Source organism: Mesoplodon densirostris, chromosome 20, assembly GCF_025265405.1.
Source record: "Mesoplodon densirostris isolate mMesDen1 chromosome 20, mMesDen1 primary haplotype, whole genome shotgun sequence".
NCBI lineage: Eukaryota > Metazoa > Chordata > Mammalia > Artiodactyla > Ziphiidae > Mesoplodon > Mesoplodon densirostris.
In genome coordinates, this window is record NC_082680.1 from 34395758 (window position 1) to 34417913 (window position 22156).

General features: G+C 39.8%; 1 protein-coding gene across 6 annotated transcripts in view; it reads left to right on the forward strand.

The window, feature by feature from the left end:
- The window catches only part of PSD3 (pleckstrin and Sec7 domain containing 3), a 567622-nt gene that overhangs the window by 295110 nt on the left and 250356 nt on the right, over positions 1–22156 (forward strand). For all 6 annotated transcript variants that reach the window (XM_060086127.1, XM_060086126.1, XM_060086131.1 and 3 more), the window contains one exon: positions 4138–4227. In XM_060086127.1, the coding sequence (XP_059942110.1) occupies positions 4138–4227 (90 nt within the window). The remainder of the gene's footprint in view (positions 1–4137; positions 4228–22156) is intronic.

A 22156-nucleotide genomic window follows, 5' to 3' on the forward strand; every position in this document is an offset into this window, starting at 1 on the left:
TGTACTTCCTGGACTTGATTGACTATTTCCTTTTCCACATTAGGGAAGTTTTCAACTATAATCTTTTTCAGTATTTTCTCAGTGACTTTCTTTTTCTCTTCTTCTTCTGGGACCCCTATAATTTGAATGTTGGTGCATTTAATATTGTCCCAGATGTCTCTGAGACTGTCTTCAATTCTTTTCCTTCTTTTTCCTTTATTCTGCTCTGTGGTAGTTATTTCTACTATTTTATCTTCCAGATCACTTCTCCGTTTTTCTACCTCAGTTATTCTGCTATTGATTTCTTCTAGAGAATTTTTAATTTCATTTATTGTGTTGTTCATCGTTCTTTGTTTGCTGTTTAGTTCTTCTAGGTCTTTGTTAAACGTTTCTTGTATTTTCTCCATTGTATTTCCAAGATTTTAGACCATTTTTACTATCATCATTCTGAATTCTGTTTCAGGTAGACTGCCTAGTTTCTCTTCATTTGTTTGGTCTAGTGGGTTTTTAACCTTGCGCCATCATCTGCTGTGTGTTTCTCTGTCTTCTCATTTTGCTTAACTTACTGCATTTGGGGTCTCCTTTTCGCAGGCTGCAGGTTCATAGTTCCCATTGTTTATGGTGTCTGCTCCCAGTGGCTAAGGTTGGTTCAGTGGGTTGTGTAGCCTTCCTGGTGGAGGGCACTGGTGCCTGTTTTCTGGTGGGTGAGGTTGGATCTTGTCCTTCTGGTAGTCAGGACCACATCCAGCGGTGTGTTTTGGGGTGTCTGTAACCTTACTATGATTTTAGGCAGCCTCTCTGCTAATGGGTGGAGTTGTGTTCCGTCTTGTTAGTTTTTTGGCATAGTGTGTCCAGCACTGTAGCTTGCTGGTCGTTGAGTGCAGCTGGGTCTTAGCGTTGAGATGGAGGTCGCTCGGAGAGCTTTTGCTGTTTGATATTACATGTGGTCGGGAGGTCTCTGGTGGACCAACCTGAACTCGGCTCTCCTGCCTCAGAGGCACAGGCCTGACATGTGGCTGGAGCACCAATACCCTGTCAGCCGCATGGCTCAGAAGAAAAGAGAGAAAAAGAAAGAGAGAAAGAAAAAATAAAATAAAATAAAATAGTTATTAAAATAAAAAAATATATTAAAAAATTAAAAATCATAAAAAAGAAAGAGCAACCAAACCAAAAAACAAATCCACCAATGATAACAGGCGCTAAAAGCTATACTAAAAAAAACCAAGAAAAAGCAAAACAAATAAAACTGACTGACAGAACCCTAGGACAAATGGTAAAAGCAATGTTATATAGACAAAATCACACAAAGAAGCATACACATACACACTCAGAAAAAGAGAAAAAGGAAAAAAGAAAGGAAGAGAGCAACTAAGTCAATAAACAAATGTACCAATGATAATGAAGTCTAAATACTAAACTAAGGTAAACAAACCAGAAACAAATTAGATGTAGAAAGCAAACCCCAAGTCTACAGTTGCTCCCAAAGTCCACCCCCCTCAATTTGGGATGATTCGTTGTTTATTCAGGTATTCCACAGATGCAGAGTACATCAAGTTGACTGTGGAGATTTAATTCTCTGCTCCTGAGGCTGCTGGGAGAGATTTCCCTTCCTCTTCTTTGCTCACACAGCTCCTGGGGTTCAGCTTTGGATTTGGCCCCGCCTCTTCGTGTAGGTCACCTGAGGGCATTTCTTGTTCGCTCAGACAGGGTGGGGTTAAAGGAGCAGCTGATTTGGGGGCTCTGGCTCACTTTGGCCGGGGGGAGGGAGGGGTACGGAATGCGGGGTGAGCCTGTGGCGGCAGAGGCCAGCGTGACGTTGCACCAGCCTCAGGGGCGCTGTGTGTTCTCCCGGGGAAGTTGTCCCTGGATCACGGGATCATGGCAGTGGCGGGCTGCACAGGCTCCCAGGAGGGGAGGTGTGGATAGTGACTTGTGCTGGCACACAGGCTTCTTGGTGGCTGCAGCAGCAGCCTTAGCATTTCTTGCCTGCCTCTGGTGTCTGCTCTGATAGCCGTGGCTCGCGCCCGTCTCTGGAGCTCATTTAGGGGGTGCTCTGAATCCCCTTTCCTCGCGCACCCCGAAACAATGATCTCTTGCCTCTTAGGCAGGTCCAGACTTTTTCCTGGACTCCCTCCCTGCTTTCTGTGTTGCAGTAGCCCCCTTCAGGCTGTGTTCACACAGCCAGCCCCAGTCCTCTCCCTGGGATCTGACCTCTGAAACCTGAGCCTCAGCTCCCAGCCCCCATCTGTCCTGGCTTGTGGGTGAGCAGAGAAGACTCTCGGGCTGGTGAGTGCTGGCGGGCAACCGATCCTCTGTGCGGGAGCCTCTCCACTTTGCTCTCTGCACCCCTGTTGCTGTGCTCTCCTCCGTGGCTCTGAAGCTTCCTCCCCCCCGCCCAACCCCTGTGTCCACCAGTGAAGGGGCTCCCTAGTGCATGGAAACTTTTCCTCCTTCACAGCTCCCTCCCAGAGGGGCAGGTCCCATCCCTATTCTTTTGTCTCTGTTTTTTCTTTTTTCTTTTGCCCTACCCAGGTACGTGGTGATTTTCTTGCCTTTTGGGAAGTCTGAGGTCTTCTGCCAGCATTCAGTAGGCGTTCTGTAGGAGTTATTCCACATGTAGATGTATTTCTGATGTATTTGTGGGGAGGAAGGTGATCTCCACATCTTAACTCCTCCACCATCTTGAAGGTCTCTCTGGGAAGTGATTACTTTCAAGACACGCAGGTGAATCTGTTCTCAGGCAGATTTGTATTTTTTAAGTTCTGTATAAACACTCCCTTAAAACTATCTATGGTTTTGCATTCCTTTTAAAGTCTTTGTCTCCAGGAATATTCTCCACCAACTTGAAGAATACTGTTCTACCCTATTCTTATTCTTTTATGAATAAAATAGCCTTTCAGAACATGCCTTTTACTCATACGTGTATTGTGTGCAGGGATGTTACTATGTTGGTGAACTTTGTGTTCAAGTGAACTTGACCACCCCACTTGACCACGTTTGCCAGAAACTCCCTGCCTGTGCACTTGTCTTCTATCAATACATCCCTCTCCTGCATGCATGATGGGTTTCTGTTGGTGCCCATATTCAACCTCAGAATACTTTACAACTGGCAACTTATACTAGTTGATTGGAGCTGGCATTGGAGGTGATCCTCTTGTCATAGCAATTTTATTAGTTTTCTCAGTCAGCACACTTGTATCTTTTCTCTTTTTACAGTTCAGATTTTTAAATTTTTGTTTATTAATGAGGTTTTCTTTGGTTAAACTTACTAACCTTAAGTCAGATTGGAAGTGTGTTTGTAGACAGTCCTCCATGGGTCTCTTGCTTTTCTTATATTTTGTGAACTGAAGTTTGGTTGCCTTTGATCTGGTTTGTCTTTTCAATGTATTTCCTATAGTGAGTATTGGAAGACTTAGTGATTCCCAGAGCAATGGTTAGATTTGCATACGACCTTGGAAGATAAGAGCTGGTTTCTCACTTTAGAGCAAAGGGGTAGGTATGGTTGCTGCCCCACTGCAGGGATTCACATTCCCAAATCTCAGGGCTTCTGCTGTGTGTGCAGGTGTCAGCTGACCCCACTTAAGTTGCTCTGTGAAAATTGGGACTCAGGGAACTGGAGCAAGAAAGCACTGGGATTCTGTCCACTTCTGTTGTTGTGATAAATTCCTGTGGTCCTGCTTCTGACTGCGTTCAGCAGGTTATGATAGACTAACTTGTTAGCTTGAAGTAGTAGGCTAAAATCTCAGGTCCTTCATCGTTCTTGGCAATAGGTAGGAAATACAAATAAAGAAGCAAATAAATAGCTATCAGAGTTCAGTTCAGAAATGTCATTTTATTCATGTTTTTCCTTTAAAAACTACATTATATATTATTTTTATAAATGTAGCATAGATTTTTCAGATTTTATCTTAGGCTAAAATAAAGCTTTAACATAATTTTGCTATTCATATTTAATGACAGTTTTAAAAGCATAATAAGCCATCTGTTTTTTCATATGCATATAAACTTGTATGTATATATGTATATATATGCATATATTGGGGGGGGGGTGTTTGGTTTTGCAAAACCAAATCAATCTTGCTTTGCTTTATCACATTTTCAAGAAATAATCTTAGTTCCACATATGCCATTATGATGTATTATTTGCCTCTATTCCAGAATATTGGAAAGAAGATGACCTGCCAAGAGTTCATTGCAAACCTCCAAGGGGTAGATGAGGGTGGTGATTTCTCCAAGGATCTACTGAAAGTAAGCATTGAAATACTGGTATTTATTTATTCATATATTGAAGTATAGTTGATTTACAATATTATATTAGTTTCAGGTATACAACATAATGATTCAGTATTTTTATAGATTATACTTTATTTAAAGTTATTATAAAATATTGACTATATTTCCTTTGCTGTACCATATATTCTTATAACTTATTTTTTTTTATGCTTAGTAGTTTGTACCTCTTAATCCCCTACCCTTAAATACTGGTTTTTAAAATATGCTTACATTTTATACTTACCTTTTAATCTAAAATAGGCTAAGATCACTTAAGTATTTTGTTTTCTTCTTTTAGTTTTATTGGTGATGTTTCTGTTGGGCATTGTCCTTGATGTGTCAGACTGCAAAGTACCCTTTGATTAATAATTCCTAAAAGTCCACATTGTAATTGATAATACTGAGATAATAAGTAGATTTGGAATAATTGCTGGTACAAATAGTGGGCATTTTTTGATTTACTTGACTGTCAGAACTTGAGAAAGATCACAAAGGTATATTCCTTATGGAATCAAAAAGCATTTGCAGACACTAAAGGAAGGAGTTCTGACTCTTCAGTTCCTAGTCAGAAATCCACTCAGGTCATCTCTGGAAAGAGATTAAATTAAATCTGAGTAATTGTAGATTTCCTGAATTATTTGCACTCAGCTTTATTATTGGTAACAATTAGCATTTTTCCCCTCTAGTCAGATTGTTTTCTAGGAGACAGGAACATCAACTTTGGAATTCATAGCATCCTGCAGCAGTATAAATGAGATGTGCATTTGATCAAGTGATTGATAATGGATGTGAATATTTTAGAAGTTCAGGCTAAGATGTGTATGTTGAGAATGTGATTTTTACAGATTTCTGTTTGATTCTAACTTTCTTTTTAAAAACTTTATACACTTGTATATTTCTTTTGGAATCAGTTCTTTTGACTGAATTTGCTAAGAAGGGCAACACATTTGAATCATGGTATAGTATGGAAATGTACCAGTTGAAGGATAAGTCCTTTATTATGTTTTTTTTGTGACTTTTAAACTACATAATATGTAGAATCAAGTTCTGCCAGATTTGGAAAGACATATATACTTTGAAAAATGAAAGAAGGTGTAAAAATGGTATTATGAGATTCCAAGTCTTACTGGCTTTAATTGCAGCTCATTAAAAAATTATATTATGAAAAAAGCAGGAAGAAATGTATCTTCAGCTTACTATATAAGGAAGGTATTTTTAAAGCCTTTTCTTTATAGAATAAATGCTGCCGTTTCTGAAGCTACAATTCCAAATGGGAATGGGAAGTAAAAGGTGTTGGATTGAGACTTAATAAATATGTTCTGTGCATCCATGGAAGTTATACAGTAGACACATATTAACAGGTCTTTTTTCAGTCTGGTGGTACTAGCATGGAAAATAACAGTCTTTCTAGGAGAGGATTTGTGAGGCTTTTATCAAGTTATGTCAGAAATGAAAATTGACAGGTATAATTTTTAGAGTGAAGCTCTTAGACTTTAGTGGTAGGCTTATGGTAATGTTTGTGACTGTGGGTACATACAGTGGGCAGATTTAGAGCATGTTTGATGGAGCTTTCTGAACCAAATGTAGTTAATGTACAGTGCAGTGGCTACCATTCACCTTGGGGTAAACATGTTCTTTGATTTAGTCAGCCAGGAATTTGCTGGATGATTTGTTGCAGTTGTACAATTTGAGATCACGTTTACAAATCTCAGGGAAAAATATGTGTTATACTGTTCTTTATTTACTGTGTGGGAAGATGACAGTGAAATGACACTGAAAATGACAGTGGCATTTAGCATGGAAATTGTCAAGTAAAATATTGATTGCTTTTTATAACAAACCCCAGCCACTCACCCATCCAAGAGGAGAGTTTTCCATTTCAGTAGAATCTGGATTTTATTGCAGGTTCTTCACACCGCTGGTTTCATTTCACTCTTCTGTGTGGCCAGCCCTCTTCCCTGCTCCTTCTCCCTTTCCCTCCCTTTCTGCCTCCCTCTTTCTTCCTCTCTGTTTCTCTTTATTTCTGTCTTTTCCTTTCTCCTTTGTTTTCTCTTTGTCTCTTTCATATCTTTCTTTATTTCCTCCCCTCCCACCAAAACTCTCTCTCTCTCTCTTTCAATAGCTATCTATTGAAGATTCCTTGTTGAGATAAATTATTGGGTGGAATATTAATTGGCATTTTGGGGGACAATATTATACACATGCCACACAGACAAATACGTATGTACAGATAAACACAAACACGTTTGGTATCATCTTACAGGTTCTGAGTAACCCCTTTCTCTCTTCTGCCACCCCCTCCCCAACTTAAAAAATTACAGGCATGTCCTACATGCAGTTTAATTTATGACGTAAGATGTTTAAAGTTACATGGATCAAACCAATAAATGGTTATTTCTACATATTGACCTTATTACTTTTAAATTTCTTTGGATCAAAAGTAGCATTTGGATTTATGTCTGTTGTTCAGATTTCTTTGGACCAGAAGTAACATTTCGACTTACATCTGTTCAGTGTGGTTGCGTAGTCAGGAATATTTATTGAAGGTCCACTGTATGTTCAGGTTGGACTTGGAGAGCATGTCAGAACCAAGTGGGCCCCTGTCCTCAGAGATCATAAACTACTAAAAACGATGGAGGGTCCTTTCTCCCTTAACATGGACAGTTATTCCATATTAAAATAAAAATATAGGGCTTCCCTGGTGGCGCAGTGGTTGAGAGTCCGCCTGCCAATGCAAGGGACATGGGTTCGTGCCCCGGTTCGGGAAGATCCCACGTGCCACGGAGCGGCTGGGCCCGTGAGCCATGGCCACTGAGCCTGCGCGTCTGGAGCCTGTGCTCTGCAGTGGGAGAGGCCACAACGGTGAGAGGCCCGTGTACTGCAAAAAAAAAAAAAAAAAAAAAAAAAAAAAAAAAATATATATATATATATATATATATATAAACTGAATTCTGCTGTTGTCAATGGAAATGGTTACAGAAAAATAGACCTTAACATACTTAAAGGTATGCACAATGAGAAACTTGTTTCAAGCCTTCAAATTCAGAGACTTGAGTTAATATTTTGATGTAAATTTGCCTTAAGGTACATGAAAAGGATAGATAATGGTACATTGAGCCCTTTTTCACAATTTACAATTCCACTGCTGTTTCTCTTTTCACTCAAATGACCTAAAACAGATACATGAGTATATGAGTGCTTTGTGAAAATAAGAGTTCTCCCCTGACAAGTTGCTTAGAGCATAAGTTATAGATATCTATGGTATAAAATGGAAGAAGTTGGGTACCAAAAGACAGCCAGTGATAGAATATTATTTAGGTTCTTTAAACTTGAAACTGGCTGGGAGGATGTGATGTTTGAGATGGGTCTTCATTTGAAAAATAGGTACAGTTTTAGTAGGAGACTTATTTTGCTTTTTATTTAGGTTAATATTCCACTTTATCTCCCACCCCCTTTCCTCTCCATAAACATTAATGTTCTTTCTTTCTTTCTCATAAGCACCCCTGACTATTTCCTCACCAAATCAAGCCCAACTATGCCAAACCATCTGGCGTGTTTTATGGCTCCACAGGGCCTGCCCATCCCAATGCTTGGATGTGGTTTGCCTTCAGGCATCATTGGGGATGAGGTAGAAAAAGTTCTGATAGATTTAATAGGACATCCCTGAAACTCTAATAAAAATCTTCAGGACATAAATAGAAGGGGATGAGAATGTGAAATGTGGGCCAGCTCTGGGTTGGAGGCTGAACTTCCTGAGAGACATGAAAGCATGAGGATTATGACTGTGGTCTTGGGAACTGTATGACTGGTTTCCAGTCCTGGCTCCTCTCTCTGATTAGCCTAGTGATTGTGAGCAAATTCGCTTAAACTTTGTCTCTTGATTTCCTCATCTATGAAATGGGTAGTTTTATTAGCACCCACCTCATCTAGTTGTTTTATTTTTATTATTTTTTTCGAAATTAATTTTCATGAAACTTTAAAAAAATTTTTTTTTATTTTTTGCTTTATAACAAATTTAATCAGTTATACATATACATATGTTCCCATATCCCCTCCCTTTTGCGTCTCCCTCCCACCCTCCCTATCCCACCCCTCCAGGCGGTCACAGAGCACCGAGCTGATCTCCCTGTGCTATGCGGCTGCTTCCCACTAGCTATCTACCTTACGTTTGGTAGTGTATATATGTCCATGCCGCTCTTTCACTTTGTCACAGCTTACCCTTCCCCCTCCCCATATCCTCAAGTCCATTCTCTAGTAGGTCTGTGTCTTTATTCCCATTTTACCCCTATGTTCTTCATGACATTTTTTTTCTTAAATTCCATATATATGTGTCAGCATACAGTATTTGTCTTTCTCTTTCTGACTTACTTCACTCTGTATGACAGACTCTAGGTCCATCCACCTCATTACAAATAGCTCAATTTCATTTCTTTTTATGGCTGAGTAATATTCCATTGTATATATGTGCCACATCTTCTTTACCCATTCATCCGATGATGGACACTTAGGTTGTTTCCATCTCCGGGCTATTGTAAATAGGGCTGCTATGAACATTTTGGTACATGTCTCTTTTTGAATTACGGTTTTCTCAGGGTATATGCCCAGTAGTGGGATTGCTGGGTCATATGGTAGTTCTATTTGTCGTTTTTAAGGAACCTCCATACCGTTCTCCATAGTGGCTGTAGCAATTCACATTCCCACCAGCAGTGCAAGAGTGTTCCCTTTTTTCCAGACCCTCTCCAGCATTTATTATTTATAGATTTTTTGATGATGGCCATTCTGACTGGTGTGAGATGATATCTCATTGTAGTTTTGATTTGCATTTCTCTAATGAGTAAAGATGTTGAGCATCCTTTCATGTGTTTGTTGGCAGTCTGTATATCTTCTGTGGAGAAATGTCTATTTAGGTCTTCTGCCCATTTTTGGATTGGGTTGTTTGTTTTTTTGCTATTGAGCTGCATGAGCTGCTTATAAATTTTGGAGATTAATCCTTTGTCAGTTGCTTCATTTGCAAATATTTTCTCCCATTCTGAGGGTTGTCTTTTGGTCTTGTTTATGGTTTCCCTTGCTGTGCAAAAGCTTTTAAGTTTCATTAGGTCCCATGTGTTTATTTTTGTCTTTATTTCCATTTCTCTAGGAGGTGGGTCAAAAAGGATCTTGCTGTGATTTATGTCATAGAGTGTTCTGCCTATGTTTTCCTCTAAGAGTTTGATAGTGTCTGGCCTTACGTTTAGGTCTTTAATCCATTTTGAGCTTATTTTTGTGTATGGTGTTAGGGAGTGATCTAATCTCATACTTTTACATGTCCCTATCCAGTTTTCCCAGCACCACTTATTGAAGAGGCTGTCCTTTCTCCACTGTACATTCCTGCCTCCTTTATCAAAGATAAGGTGACCATATGTCCGTGGGTTTATCTCTGGGCTTTCTATCCTGTTCCATTGATCTATCTTTCTGTTTTTGTGCCAGTACCATACTGTCTTGATTACTGTAGCTTTGTAGTATAGTCTGAAGTCAGGGAGCCTGATTCCTCCAGCTCCATTTTTCGTTCTCAAGATTGCTTTGGCTATTCAGGGTCTTTTGTGTTTCCATACAAATTGTGAAATTTTTTGTTCTAGTTCTGTGAAAAATGCCAGTGGTAGTTTGGTAGGGATTGCATTGAATCTGTAGAGTGCTTTGGGTAGTAGAGTCATTTTCACAATGTTGATTCTTCCAATCCAAGAACATGGTACATCTCTCCATCTATTTGTATCATCTTTAATTTCTTTCATCAATGTCTTATAATTTTCTGCATACAGGTCTTTTGTCTCCTTAGGTAGGTTTATTCCTAGATATTTTATTCTTTTTGTTGCAATGGTAAATGGGAGTGTTTCCTTGATTTCACTTTCAGATTTTTCATCATTAGTATATAGGAATGCCAGAGATTTCTGTGCATTAATTTTGTATCCTGCAACTTTACCAAATTCATTGATTAGCTCTAGTAGTTTTCTGGTAGCATCTTTAGGATTCTCTATGTATAGTATCATGTCATCTGCAAACAGTGACAGCTTTACTTCTTCTTTTCCAATTTGGATTCCTTTTATTTCCTTTTCTTCTCTGATTGCTGTGGCTATAGTTGTTTTAATAATTGAATGAGTTAATAATATATAAACTCTTTAGAGACGTAGCATGTGTTAGATATTATAACTTTTTATTTTTAATATTACTTTATTCTTTACCGATCTCATTGTGGACTGGACAAGGACTCCACCCCTTCCTGTGAGTATTTGGACCCAAGGTGTTTTACATATCCTAGGGTTGAGTGGGATTAGCATCAGTAGACAAGACCTCTATCCCCTATCCCTTTTCAGCCTAAACACACACATCATCTTGGTCTTTAACAGGAAGCATTTGTGACCTTGACCTTGAGCATTGCCTCCTTTTGTGGTAAGATTTTTTTTTTTTTTTTTTTTTTTTTTTTTTTTTTTGCTGTACGCGGGCCTCTCACTGCTGTGGCCTCTCCCGTTGCGGAGCACAGGCTCCGGACACACAGGCCCCGCGGCCATGGCTCGCGGGCCCAGCCGCTCCGCGGCACGCGGGATCCTCCGGGATCGGGGCACGAACCCGTGTCCCCTGCATCGGCAGGCGGACTCTCAACCACTGCGCCACCAGGGAGGCCCTGTGGTAAGATTTTTAATCCTCATCATTTATGGCTTCCTTTCTTTCTAAAGACTTATTGGTTCCAAAGAATGGCCATTGAAATCCTTCACGGGAGGCATTGTTCAGTGAAGTCTGTCTTGACATTTTGTAGGCACCTGACAATGAACCTTGGTTAACCCTATGTTTTCTGCCTTTTTACCTTGTTAGCAACAGTGCCTTTCTCTTGCACCTTATCCCTCTTGGAACATTTTTATATCTTAGGTTTGGTTTGGGTCTTGGATGCTGCAAGAGCGGAGGGACTAAGGAGAATTTTTTCTTAAACTGGTCCTGAGATCTGAAGAACCTTTGAGGAAGCAAATAAGTTCTGGTCCTCTTAAAGATCCCAAGAAAATCCTAGGATATTAATGTGGATGTGAATTATTTGAAGTGACTTCAAATCCCTGGGGAAGAAGTGTTGCTGTATGTCTCCCTGCTCTGTGTGTTCTCCAAATAGAGAGCCCTGGGTCAGAAGGCTCATTGGTTTAGCGGTCTTGCCCGTCAGTTTTTATAGATTCTTGACTGCGTTATCCTGGGGATCTCTTCCACCCAGTCTCATCAGGGGCAGATTCTAAGAACTAGTGAGAGTGTTGGCATGTAATCATATGCATGTTTCTGAAGCGCTTTGTAGAATAATCTCTAAAAAATTTCTTGTATCATCCTCTATCTCATGCTCCACATGTAGCACCTTGCTTCTTTGCCTTCTGTTTCCCAGATTTTTTTCTTCAGAGTTTCCTATGAACCTCTATTCTTGATTTTAACAGGAAAGCTACATTTGAATCTTTAGTCCAGTTTGCTTTTCATTTCTAACTTTGGTTAGAAATGGTACATTACATGTTGGAAGAGACTTCGGGACTTTGCGTGTGACTACCAGTTATTTACATGTCTAGAGGGGAAGTAGCCATTACATAATATATTTACATGAAAGAAGAGAAGAAACAATAGGAAATAAGAGAAAAGGAGCCAGTGAAAAGTGGCATAGGAACACACTGGGTGAAAAGTCAGTCAGTTATTGGCTGCACAATAATATCATTTTGAAGAGCTCCAGACTGAATATTTTTGGCAGTGAAACACGAAACCCATGTTTTCTATCCGAGTTTCCTTATTGCCCCCTACCATTTGATACTCAAACAATGGTCTCCTTAATATTTTTATCCTGGTCATGGTTAGGTTTATACTTTTTTTCCCTTGATCAGCAGTTGAATTCAGTAGGTGCCAACAAGAATTAGAAGAAAAATAAGCCAAAAAAATCAAATTTAGGAGTTTTTACATCATCTTAATTATAGAGAGGACAAACAAGAAAACACCCAAGTCTTTCAAAATGATTTTAATATAACTAAAAAACAAAACTGAATACATTTTGCAGAGTATTTTAAAACATACCTTCTCCTAAATCAGCTTAAATACACAGGTAGCTTTAAGAATAAAGCAAGGTAAATAATCTTGCTTGGGTAAGTCAATGACATGTCCCCCTTTCAGGCTATTGTTTATGATTAGATGTTTGACTTCAGAGTATTTTTCAGAAATTTAATTTTTTTTTAGAAATTGTTTGCTTCCATCTTTCTTACTTGGAAATTTATTAACTCTGAAATTAGTTGCAGTCTCTTAAGGGAGACCAAAAGTTTTTTCACTCTCTTAGGTTTGTAGTTAATGGTGAAGTGTGTGTGTTGGGGGCTTAGGGGGTGTGGGGTAAGGGGGAGTGGTAATTAAATTGAAATAGTGTAAATCAGTGTGCCTGGCTTAGTGGAATTCACATGCTTCATTCCACTAGTGGAATGATAATAGTGAATTAAATTGTTACATATTCCAATTCAAGAACATGGTATATTTTTCCATCTGTTTGTATCATCTTCAGTTTCTTTCATTAGTGTCTTAGAGTCTTCGGAATACAGGTCTTTTGCCTCCTTAGGTAGGTTTATTCCTAGGTATTTTATTCTTTTTGATGCGATGGCAAATGGGATTGTTTCCTTAATTTCTCTTTCTGATCTTTTGTTGTTAGTGTATAGGAATGCAACAGGTTTCTGTATATTGATTTTGTATCCTGCTACTTTACCAAATTCATTGATGAGCTCTAGTAGTTTTCTGGTGGCATCTTTAGGATTTTCTATGTATAGTATCATGTCATCTGCAGACAGTGACAGTTTTACTTCTTCCTTTACAATTTAGATTCCTTTTATTTCTTTTTCTTGTCTGATTGCTGTGGCTAGGACTGTGTTGAATAAAAGTGGCAAGAGTGGGCATCTTTGTCTTTTTCCTGATCTTAGAGGAAATGCTTTCAGCTTTTCACTGTTCAGTATGATGTTAGCTGTGGGTTTGTCATATATGGCATGGCCTTTATTATGTTGAGGTTTGTTCCCTCTATGCCCATTTTCTGGAGAGTTTTTATCATAAATGGATGTTGAATTTTATCAGAAGCTTTTTCTGCATCTATTGTGATGATTATATGGTTTTTATTCTTCAGTTTGTTAATGTGGTGTATCACATTGATTGATTTGTGAATAAATGAAAAATCCTTGCATCCCTGGGATAAGTTCCACTTGATCATGGTATGTGATCCTTTTAATATATTATTGGATCTGGTTTGCTAGTATTTTGTTGAGGATTTTTGCACCTATGTTCATCAGTGATATTGGCCTGTAATTTTTTTTTAATCAATATTGTTAAAATGACCATACTACCCGAGGCAATCTACAGATTCAGTGCAATCCCTGTCAAAATAATAACAGCATTTTTTTCACAGAACTAGAAGAAATAATTTTAAAATTTATATGGAAGCACGAAAGACCCCGAATAGCCAAAACAATCTTGAGAAAGAAGAAGAGAACTGGGGGAATCACATTCCCTGACTTCAGACTATACAACAAAGCTACAGTAATCAAAACAGTATGGTACTGGTGCAAAAACAGATGCATAGATCAGTGGAACAGATTAGAGAGCCCAGAAATAAACCCACACACCTATGGTCAATTAATCTATGACAAAGGAGGCAAGAACATACAATGGAGAAAAGACAGTCTCTTCAATAAGTGGTGCTGGGAAAACTGTACAGCTACATGTAAAAGAATGAAAGTAGAACATTCTCTAATACCATATACAAAAATAAAATGGATTAAAGACCTAAATATAAGACTGGATACTATAAAACTCCTAGAGGAAAACCTAGGCAGAACACTCTTTGACATAAATCATAACAATATGTTTTTGGATCTGTCTCCTAATGTAAAGGAAATAAAAACAGAAATAAACAAATGGGACCTTTAAACTTAAAAGCTTTTTCATAGCAAGGGAAACCATTGAGAAAACAAAAAGGCAATGTACTGAATGGGAGAAAATATTTGCAAATGATATTATCAATAAGGGGTTAATACCCAACACATGTAAACAGTTCATACAACTCAACATCAAAAAAACTAACAACCCGATTAAAAAAGGGTGGAAGACCTGAATAGACAGTTTTCCAAAGAGGACATGCAGATGGCCAGTAGGCACATGAAAAGATGCTCAATATCACTAATCATCAGAAATGCAAATCAAACTACAATGAGATAACACCTCACACCTGTCAGAATGGCTGTCATCAAAAAGAACACAAAAAACAGATGTTGGCAAGTGTGTGGAGAAAAGGGAACCCTTTGTACATTGTTGGTTGGAATGTAAATTGGTGCAGCCACTGTGGAAAACAGTAGGGAGGTTTCTCAAAAAACTAAAATTAGAACTACCATATGACCCAGCACATCCACTCCTGAGTATATATTAAAAAAAAAAAAAAAAAAACACTAAGTTGAAAAGATACATGCACCTCACCACTCACAGCAGCATTATTTACAATGGCCAAGATATGGAAGCCCCTTAAGTGTCCACCAGCAAATGAATGGATAAAGAATACGATGGAATACTACTGAGCCATAAAAAAGAATGAAATTTTGCCATTTGCAGCAACATGAACAGACTTGGAGAGCATTATGTTAAGTGAATAAAGTCAGACAGAGAAAGACAAATCTAAACACTGTATGTTGTATCTAAAAAATACAACAAAGTAGTGAGAAAAGCAAAAAAAGAAGCAGATTCACAGGTACAGACAAGAAACGAGTGGTTACTGGTCGTGGGTGGGGGGATGGCAATATGGGGGTGGGGAGTGGGAGGTACAAACTATTGGGTGTAAGAAAGGCCCAAGGATGTATTATACAGTACGGGCCATAGAGCCAATATTTGGTAATAACTGCCAACGGAAAGGAACCTTAAAAATTGTATAAAAAATTTGTTTAGAAAGTTAAAAAAATTGTTACATATTCTATTAGTTAGAATCCCAATAAAATGTTACTATTCAGATGCATTTGTTTTCCTTTGCTTTCCCAAAAAACAGAATTTAGATGTGGTTCATTTAAAAGAAGTTTCTGAAAATGCATGTCTCCATTACTTAACATATGTAGTTGGCTGAAACCATTGTATGTTTTGTTTTAAATACAATTTTTTAATTTGCTATTCTTAGGGAACAGTAGCTTGTGAAAATGATGGAGAAATTAGCCAGGAGGGTAGCATTTAAACAAACAGATCCAAAACATCAACAGAGAAAAACATATTTTAAATAAAGGTTAATGTATCTTGTTGGAAAAAGGAAGAAACGTAATTAGGAAATATAAACATTATACTATGCAGGTTCATAACCATTAGGCTTTTTAATCAATTACAGTTGTATATAGGGGTAAGGAAAAAAAAAGATTAAACCATTAAAGATTCAAACAATTTTTTTAAAAGCTCGAACTCTGAAAAGTACCTGTTTGCACATCGTGACAGCAAGAGCTATAGGATTTTTCTCAAAAAGAGAGAGCAAAGCCAGCTCAGCTTTCAGAGTTCCATTGACCTATCTAATTTGACCCTTTCAGCTAGGGAGAAGATTAACAGTTTAACACTGACAATTGCCCTATTTTTCTTTCTACCAAAAGGCTGACCCTAAGCAGCATTTCTCCGCCATTTTGCTCTCTCCTCTTTCATCTTTGCTTCCAGTGTTATCAAATTAGGACAAGTATAAATGGGGAAATCTGAGTAAGATCGGGGTTTTCAATGTCAGTACTCTGGTTGTGATATTGTACTGTAGTTTTGCAAATGTTACCATTGGGGGAAGCTCGGTAAAAGGTATAAGAAATCTATTATCTCATAACCGCATGTGAATCCACAATTATTTCAATAAAACTTTCAGTGAGAAGGAAGTTCCATTTCTCTCCATTCAGCCAGAGATTTAGGCATCATATAGGGATGAGTTTCATGAAGTTTTCCTCCTCTTTCAAACTTTACTGCTCTTTCATTACTCTTTCCCAGCAGTGAGTGTCACAATGCTTAAGCTTAAGCTATAGTGGTGTAGCAGCATTAAAAACAGTGCTTTTAAGAAAAAGGCAATGGAGAATTATTTTAAAGAGTTGAAAGCCAGAAAGTCACATGAGTCCATTTATTTATTTATTCTTATTTATTTATTTATTTACTTATTTTTTATTAGTTTCTGCTTTATAAAAAGTGAATCAGTCATACATATACATCTTTTCCCATATCCCTTCCCTCATGCATGTCCCTCCCTCCCACCCTCCCCATCCCACCCCTCCAGGCGGTCACAAAGCACCGAGCTGATCTCCCTGTGCTATGTGGCTGCTTCCCACTATCTATCTCCCTTACGTTTGGTAGTGTATATATGTCCATGCGTCTCTCTCGCTTTGTCACAGCTTACCCTTCCCCCTCCCCATATCCTCAAGTCCATTCTCTAGTAGGTCTGTGTCTTTATTCCCGTTTTACCCCTAGGTTCTTCAGGACATTTTTTTTTAAATTCCATATATATGTGTTAGCATACGGTATTTGTCTTTCTCTTTCTGACTTACTTCACTCTGTACGACAGACTCTAGGTCTATCCACCTCATTACAAATAGCTCAGTTTCGTTTCTTTTTATGGCTGAGTAATATTCCATTGTAACCTAAGTGTCCATCATCGGATGAATGGATAAAGAAGATGTGGCACATATATACAATGAGTCCATTTAAAAAGATTATTATTATTATTCTGGGATCTGTGGAGAATTGTTTGAAAGGAAGGGGGAGTGAAAATGGGGAAGATGGTGACGAAATGGTTGCAGCTGTCCACGCGAGAAGGGATGGCGGCTAGGACGTGGGTGGCGATGGTAATAGGGGAAGGATGTTAAATTGTTTTGGGATGTTATTAGCATTTAAGTTACTAAATTATTTTCCAAATTGCCCCTCTGTCCCGTCCTATGTCACCTGTGTTCTAAACTGCATGAGATAAAGAGCAATAAAAAGTAGGAAAAACCTGTCTGCTGCTTCTGAGTTAATGCTGGATCTTTGTGCCGCTTTGTGCCTCTGTGAAGACCTCGGCCTGGCCACGCAGGCTTTTCAGTTTTCTCGTGTGTAACGTGGGTAGTAAGCCCTTCCTCCAGGAGTGATTGTGAGGATTGGCAAGTGCATCCCCGTGTTGTCACATGGCTCTCGTCTCTGTGACAGGGTTGTGGGATTCCTGGGCTCCACACCTGACCTCTTGCTGCTGCTGCTGAGTGATGGCGCCTCATTCATGGTTTCTTGGTTTGTCAAATGAGATATGTGGGCCGTGCCCATAATTTTCAGGTTCTCAGTTCAGGCTTCTTTTAGCCCACAGTATCTGGGGTCACCTTGCCCTGTCCCCACTCCCCACTGGGACCAGAACTCCTTGCTCTGTTTTTTTGTTGTGCTCAAACTTACTCATGTACAGTATCTTCTGAGCAAAATATTTTGTGGCAAAGAGTAAGCCGGAAAAACTCTATATGTGGTCTTTACGGATTCTTTCAATCTAAGTATTAGGAGTGTTCTTAATGTCATTTTTTTTCTTTGTAAACTCAAATCACATCACTCAAGTTTTAACTTTTATGTTATATTTACTGGTTTAGACAAGTATGTATTTAATAGTGAAAGTTCAGATTTAAATTCAAGAAAATTACCTTCGTTGTGTCAGCATTCTCAAAGGATTACTTCTAAAGAATTATGTGAGAGGAAGAAACAGGCCACAGTCTGAAAACAGTCTGAATTTTTTATAAATGAAAAGCCTGAAGTGAATTCTCAGAAATACTTGATCTGAGTTATATTTGGCATTTGCAGTTGAAAATAGGAACTGAGGGGTGGTATTTAAGTGTAGCTAAAAAAAGAGCATCAACTGTTGCCTGGAGTAGGTGAGCTCTCTCCAAGAGAAGGTCCTGGAGACCTGGTAGCAACAGTCTCTATGGAGGAAACGGGCTTGAATGCTTATTCTGGTGTAAGCAGGAGAGCCTTTTAAGAGAAAAGCTATGTTAGCAGCTTTCTAAGAGAAAAGCTTTAGAGGGTCTGGCTTAAAATATGGAATGTAGCTTTGTTCAGGAAAACGAATCAAGCTGAGGTGTGATACAGGGATTGTGGTGTGTTTCTGCTCTGGTTTCCCTGTGGAGATCTGGTTGCAGGCTGTTGCTTCCAGTCGCGTGCTGGTCTGGACAGACAGCGCTGCTGCTTCTGGTGTGGTTCAGACCTTGAATGGAAGACGGTGACGATGAGGAAGATAATACTTGGAAGCTGCTGAAGGTCTATATCTCGTGTTCATGCTTTAAAAAAATCTATTAAAAAGAATTCTCTTAGAACATTTTGACAGAACAGATGCTGCTTAAAGAGTACAAACAGATTTTTAACCAAAAAAAAAAAAAAAAAAAAAAAGAAGAAGAAAAGAAAAGAGTTTGAGTAGGGGAAAGGGGAGGTAGTCATTAAGGGTCCTGTAATGGAGTATTAATGATTCCCAGATAGATTCCATTTTAATTTTATCATAAAGAAGTGCTACAGAATTTCATATTCAGATGCATCCATAGAAGTTACAATGGTCGTATGTTTGGAACATTTTTAAGTTTCATAATATAGTCCACCAAGGTTGGTGCTCCTGTCACTCAGGCATGAACATGTGGTATTGATATGAATGTAATGGGTCACATTGTGAATTTAAACTGTCCTCCTTTTGCTTATGATATACCAGATGGGGACAGCAGTGATGGGCTTCTTTTAACAGGCCTGCAATTCAATGGCAAATGAAGTATCACAGCAAATAGTCCATCCTAAACACAGGGTTTACCTGTCCATTGAGGACACAGAGACACAGATTTTAATTTAAAGGCATGTGTAGCTGTACAGTGCAGAATGTCACAAAGGAAAACAGTTTGTTTTGTGGTTGTATTAATGCTTCACTTATGTAAAAGGTCAGTTGTCTGGAAAGGACTCAGAAGTTGAAAACACAAAAAAATTAAAATAAAAATAACTCTGAACAGCCAGAATAAATGGGTGTTATACAAAGTCTGTGTAACAAACATTACAAGTTTTACTCAGACCCTCACTTATGGTCTATTTTTAATAATAACCAGAATTGTTACTTCTTCAGAATTTGGGCCTAATCTTCCTCCCTGGCGTATCCTAAGCCAATGGCCACGTAGATGCCATTATACAGACAGCTGCCTAAAACCGCACGCTGGACCTGCCACTGCTCATCTCAGAGTCAGCTCACCTTTTCTGAAACAAATTTAATAAAACACAGTATTCAGGTTGTTATTTAAATTTTTAAATTGAACTTATTTTGAAGAAACAATCGTTTTCCCAGTTTAGCCAGGAATTAAAAGGATGATGTTGCATGGAGTGCTGTCAGTTGGATAGATGGACCTTAGCAAGAAGTGATTTGATGATGAGGTGAAGAGAAAGAGAAACCTTAGAAAGCCCTGGGTCTCCACATGGAGCAGCTGGAGCTGTTTTGATGAAGGGCAGGCGGAGCTGAGTAGGCAGCAGCTTCTCAGGGTGTGTTACAGCCCAGCGGAGTAATGGATGGACTCAGAGAGCCATCAGGAGCCTTACATCATGTTTACTCAGCTTGATTAAGGAGACAGGAGTGTGAAATGATTTGGAAAGATTGCCAGCAACTATTTTATAAAGGTTTCTCCATTTAAAGAAATTAGCTTCAATCAGAGAATCCACTAATGTAGAATAATTCATTTCTCTACCGAAAAACATTCTTGAACTCCATTCTCGGTCAATGTTGGATTTTTATTGATGTTATTTTAAAGCTTTTTGTTTATTCTAGTTGTTTTAACATTTACCCTCCTCTCACACTTCCCCCAGATAGCAGCATAGTTTTTGTGCTATAACGCTGCTTTTTCAGAAACACCAGGAAACATGTTCCCAGACCTTGCAAGGAGGTATCTCTGGATGGTGCAGTGCACTGTGCCCCTGACCGGTGCAGTGCACTGTGCCCCTGACCAATGGAGGCACCTGCTCCTGTGGGTCATCAGCACCTCACCAGACCACGTGTGCATCCCCTCAGCACCTCACCAGACGTCCACCTTTGGGTCCCCTCAGCACCTAATGAGACCACCTGTGGGGAGGTCCCATCCCTTCCCGCTCTTCCCCAGATGAATGAGCTGCTGTGCCTATCCCCACACGCTGCCACATGAGGATGGCCACCACGGACGCCACACCTACTCCTGGGGCAAGTCATTTCACCACAGGGTCCCTTAATGCTGGAAGCAACCGGAAGCATTTATTCCTTGAGAGTGCAACATAGATAAGTTGTTACCCTTCTTCCCCTCTTTTTCCTTCGTTTTCTTTCACTTCCAGAAACACAAATCAAAGATAAATCTCTCTACCCAAAATATTACATTGAAGGGTTATTTGCATTTCAGGTTGTTAGTCATATGTTGTAGACTTGGGCAAAAAAGTCATCTTTGGAAAGGGTCATGGATTCTGAAATGCCTGACTTTGGATTAGACGGTATTGCTTGTCATTTGCGTGTGACCTCCTCCCTGCCCCTATTCTTAAGGGCGGGGACTATGTCTTGCCCTTATACCTAGTATAATTCCAGGACAAATCAGATATTCAACAAATAATTTGTGAAAGAAATGATTGCAGTTTTATATAAAACTCAGCGGTGTGATTTCTGACCATGTGAACACCATGTGACCAACTTGATGTTGTATGCAGAGCTGTCAATGTATACATACAACCATCTTTTTTGTCTTTTTGGGGAGGGATCCATAGTTTTAATCAGATATTCAGAAGGATCTTTGTTCCCCCCAAATATTGATAGCTATAGACCTAGGACTCTCCCAGAGTGGAGACTTGCACCTTGTTGTTTCAATTAAAATAAAATATTTAGGAGAAAGGATTTTTCTTTCTCCTCTGTACTTTGTTCATTCATTGAGGCCCTGATATGCGCCCAGTCTCTGTGCTGGATTCATGGGTGCAGCCCTTAATAAGACAGACACAGGCCATGCCCTCTTGGAGCTTAGAATTGGCAGGGAAAACAAATATTGAACCCATGATTACGCAGATCATGAAATGCTTTACTCAAAATTACACACTTATTGTGTTTAGTTACGGAGGGCAGACTTAGTAGATTTGCCATATATGGCGAAAGTCAGAAGCTGGATCAAGGTGAAATCTGAGACGACTTCGTTGGCGTCAGCGCTCCTTTGCTGCTCGGGTTTAGCTGCCATGTGGAAATTGGCGGCATTTGGCACCTCGGGGGTCATGGACAGTCAGGCCTCTGTGCGTGTTCCTTGAGCACTGCCTCTACGGTCAGCGCCTTACATTTGTGGGTGAAAAGCCTGGGGACGCGGAGAGGGAGTGGCCGACAGGGTGCGGGGGGTGTGGTTTTGCCCGAATCAAAGATGGCCGCCGGGTGTGCATCCCCGCGCAATTTCACGTCAGGTTCTGGAGCTGGGGGAGCCTCCGGGTTGCCCTCAGCGCCTCTTCAAGAAGTTGGCCTAAGGCAAAGAGGCGCAGCTGGAAGAGGCCAGACGGGGGCCTACGCTCTGGGCAGGGGCCGCGTCCACGCCTCCGCTCCTAGCTGCTGACCTGTCGGCCTTGCAAGGGTAAGTGGAGAGACGCTTTGAGGCGGGCGTTTGTGCTCCCAGCGCGTCCCCGTTTCCTCAGCTTCCTTGACTTTAGGAGTGAAAAGTGAGATTAGGCCCTGGTTGCCCCGACATTGCCCTCGCGCTGTCACTTTCCGGTGGCCTGGCACAGCCAGGAGGTCGGCGGCTGCAGCTTCCACCGCGGACTCTCCACGGGCACACTCGTATTGGCTCAACGTGTTGGTGCCCGGCTCGGTCTTCCTGGCGCTCACACTCTAGTTGCGGAACTGAATGGACACACGTGAAACTGTTGGGTATCAGTTGAAGAGTAATTAAAGGTTAAAAGGTGTGGTCTCGTA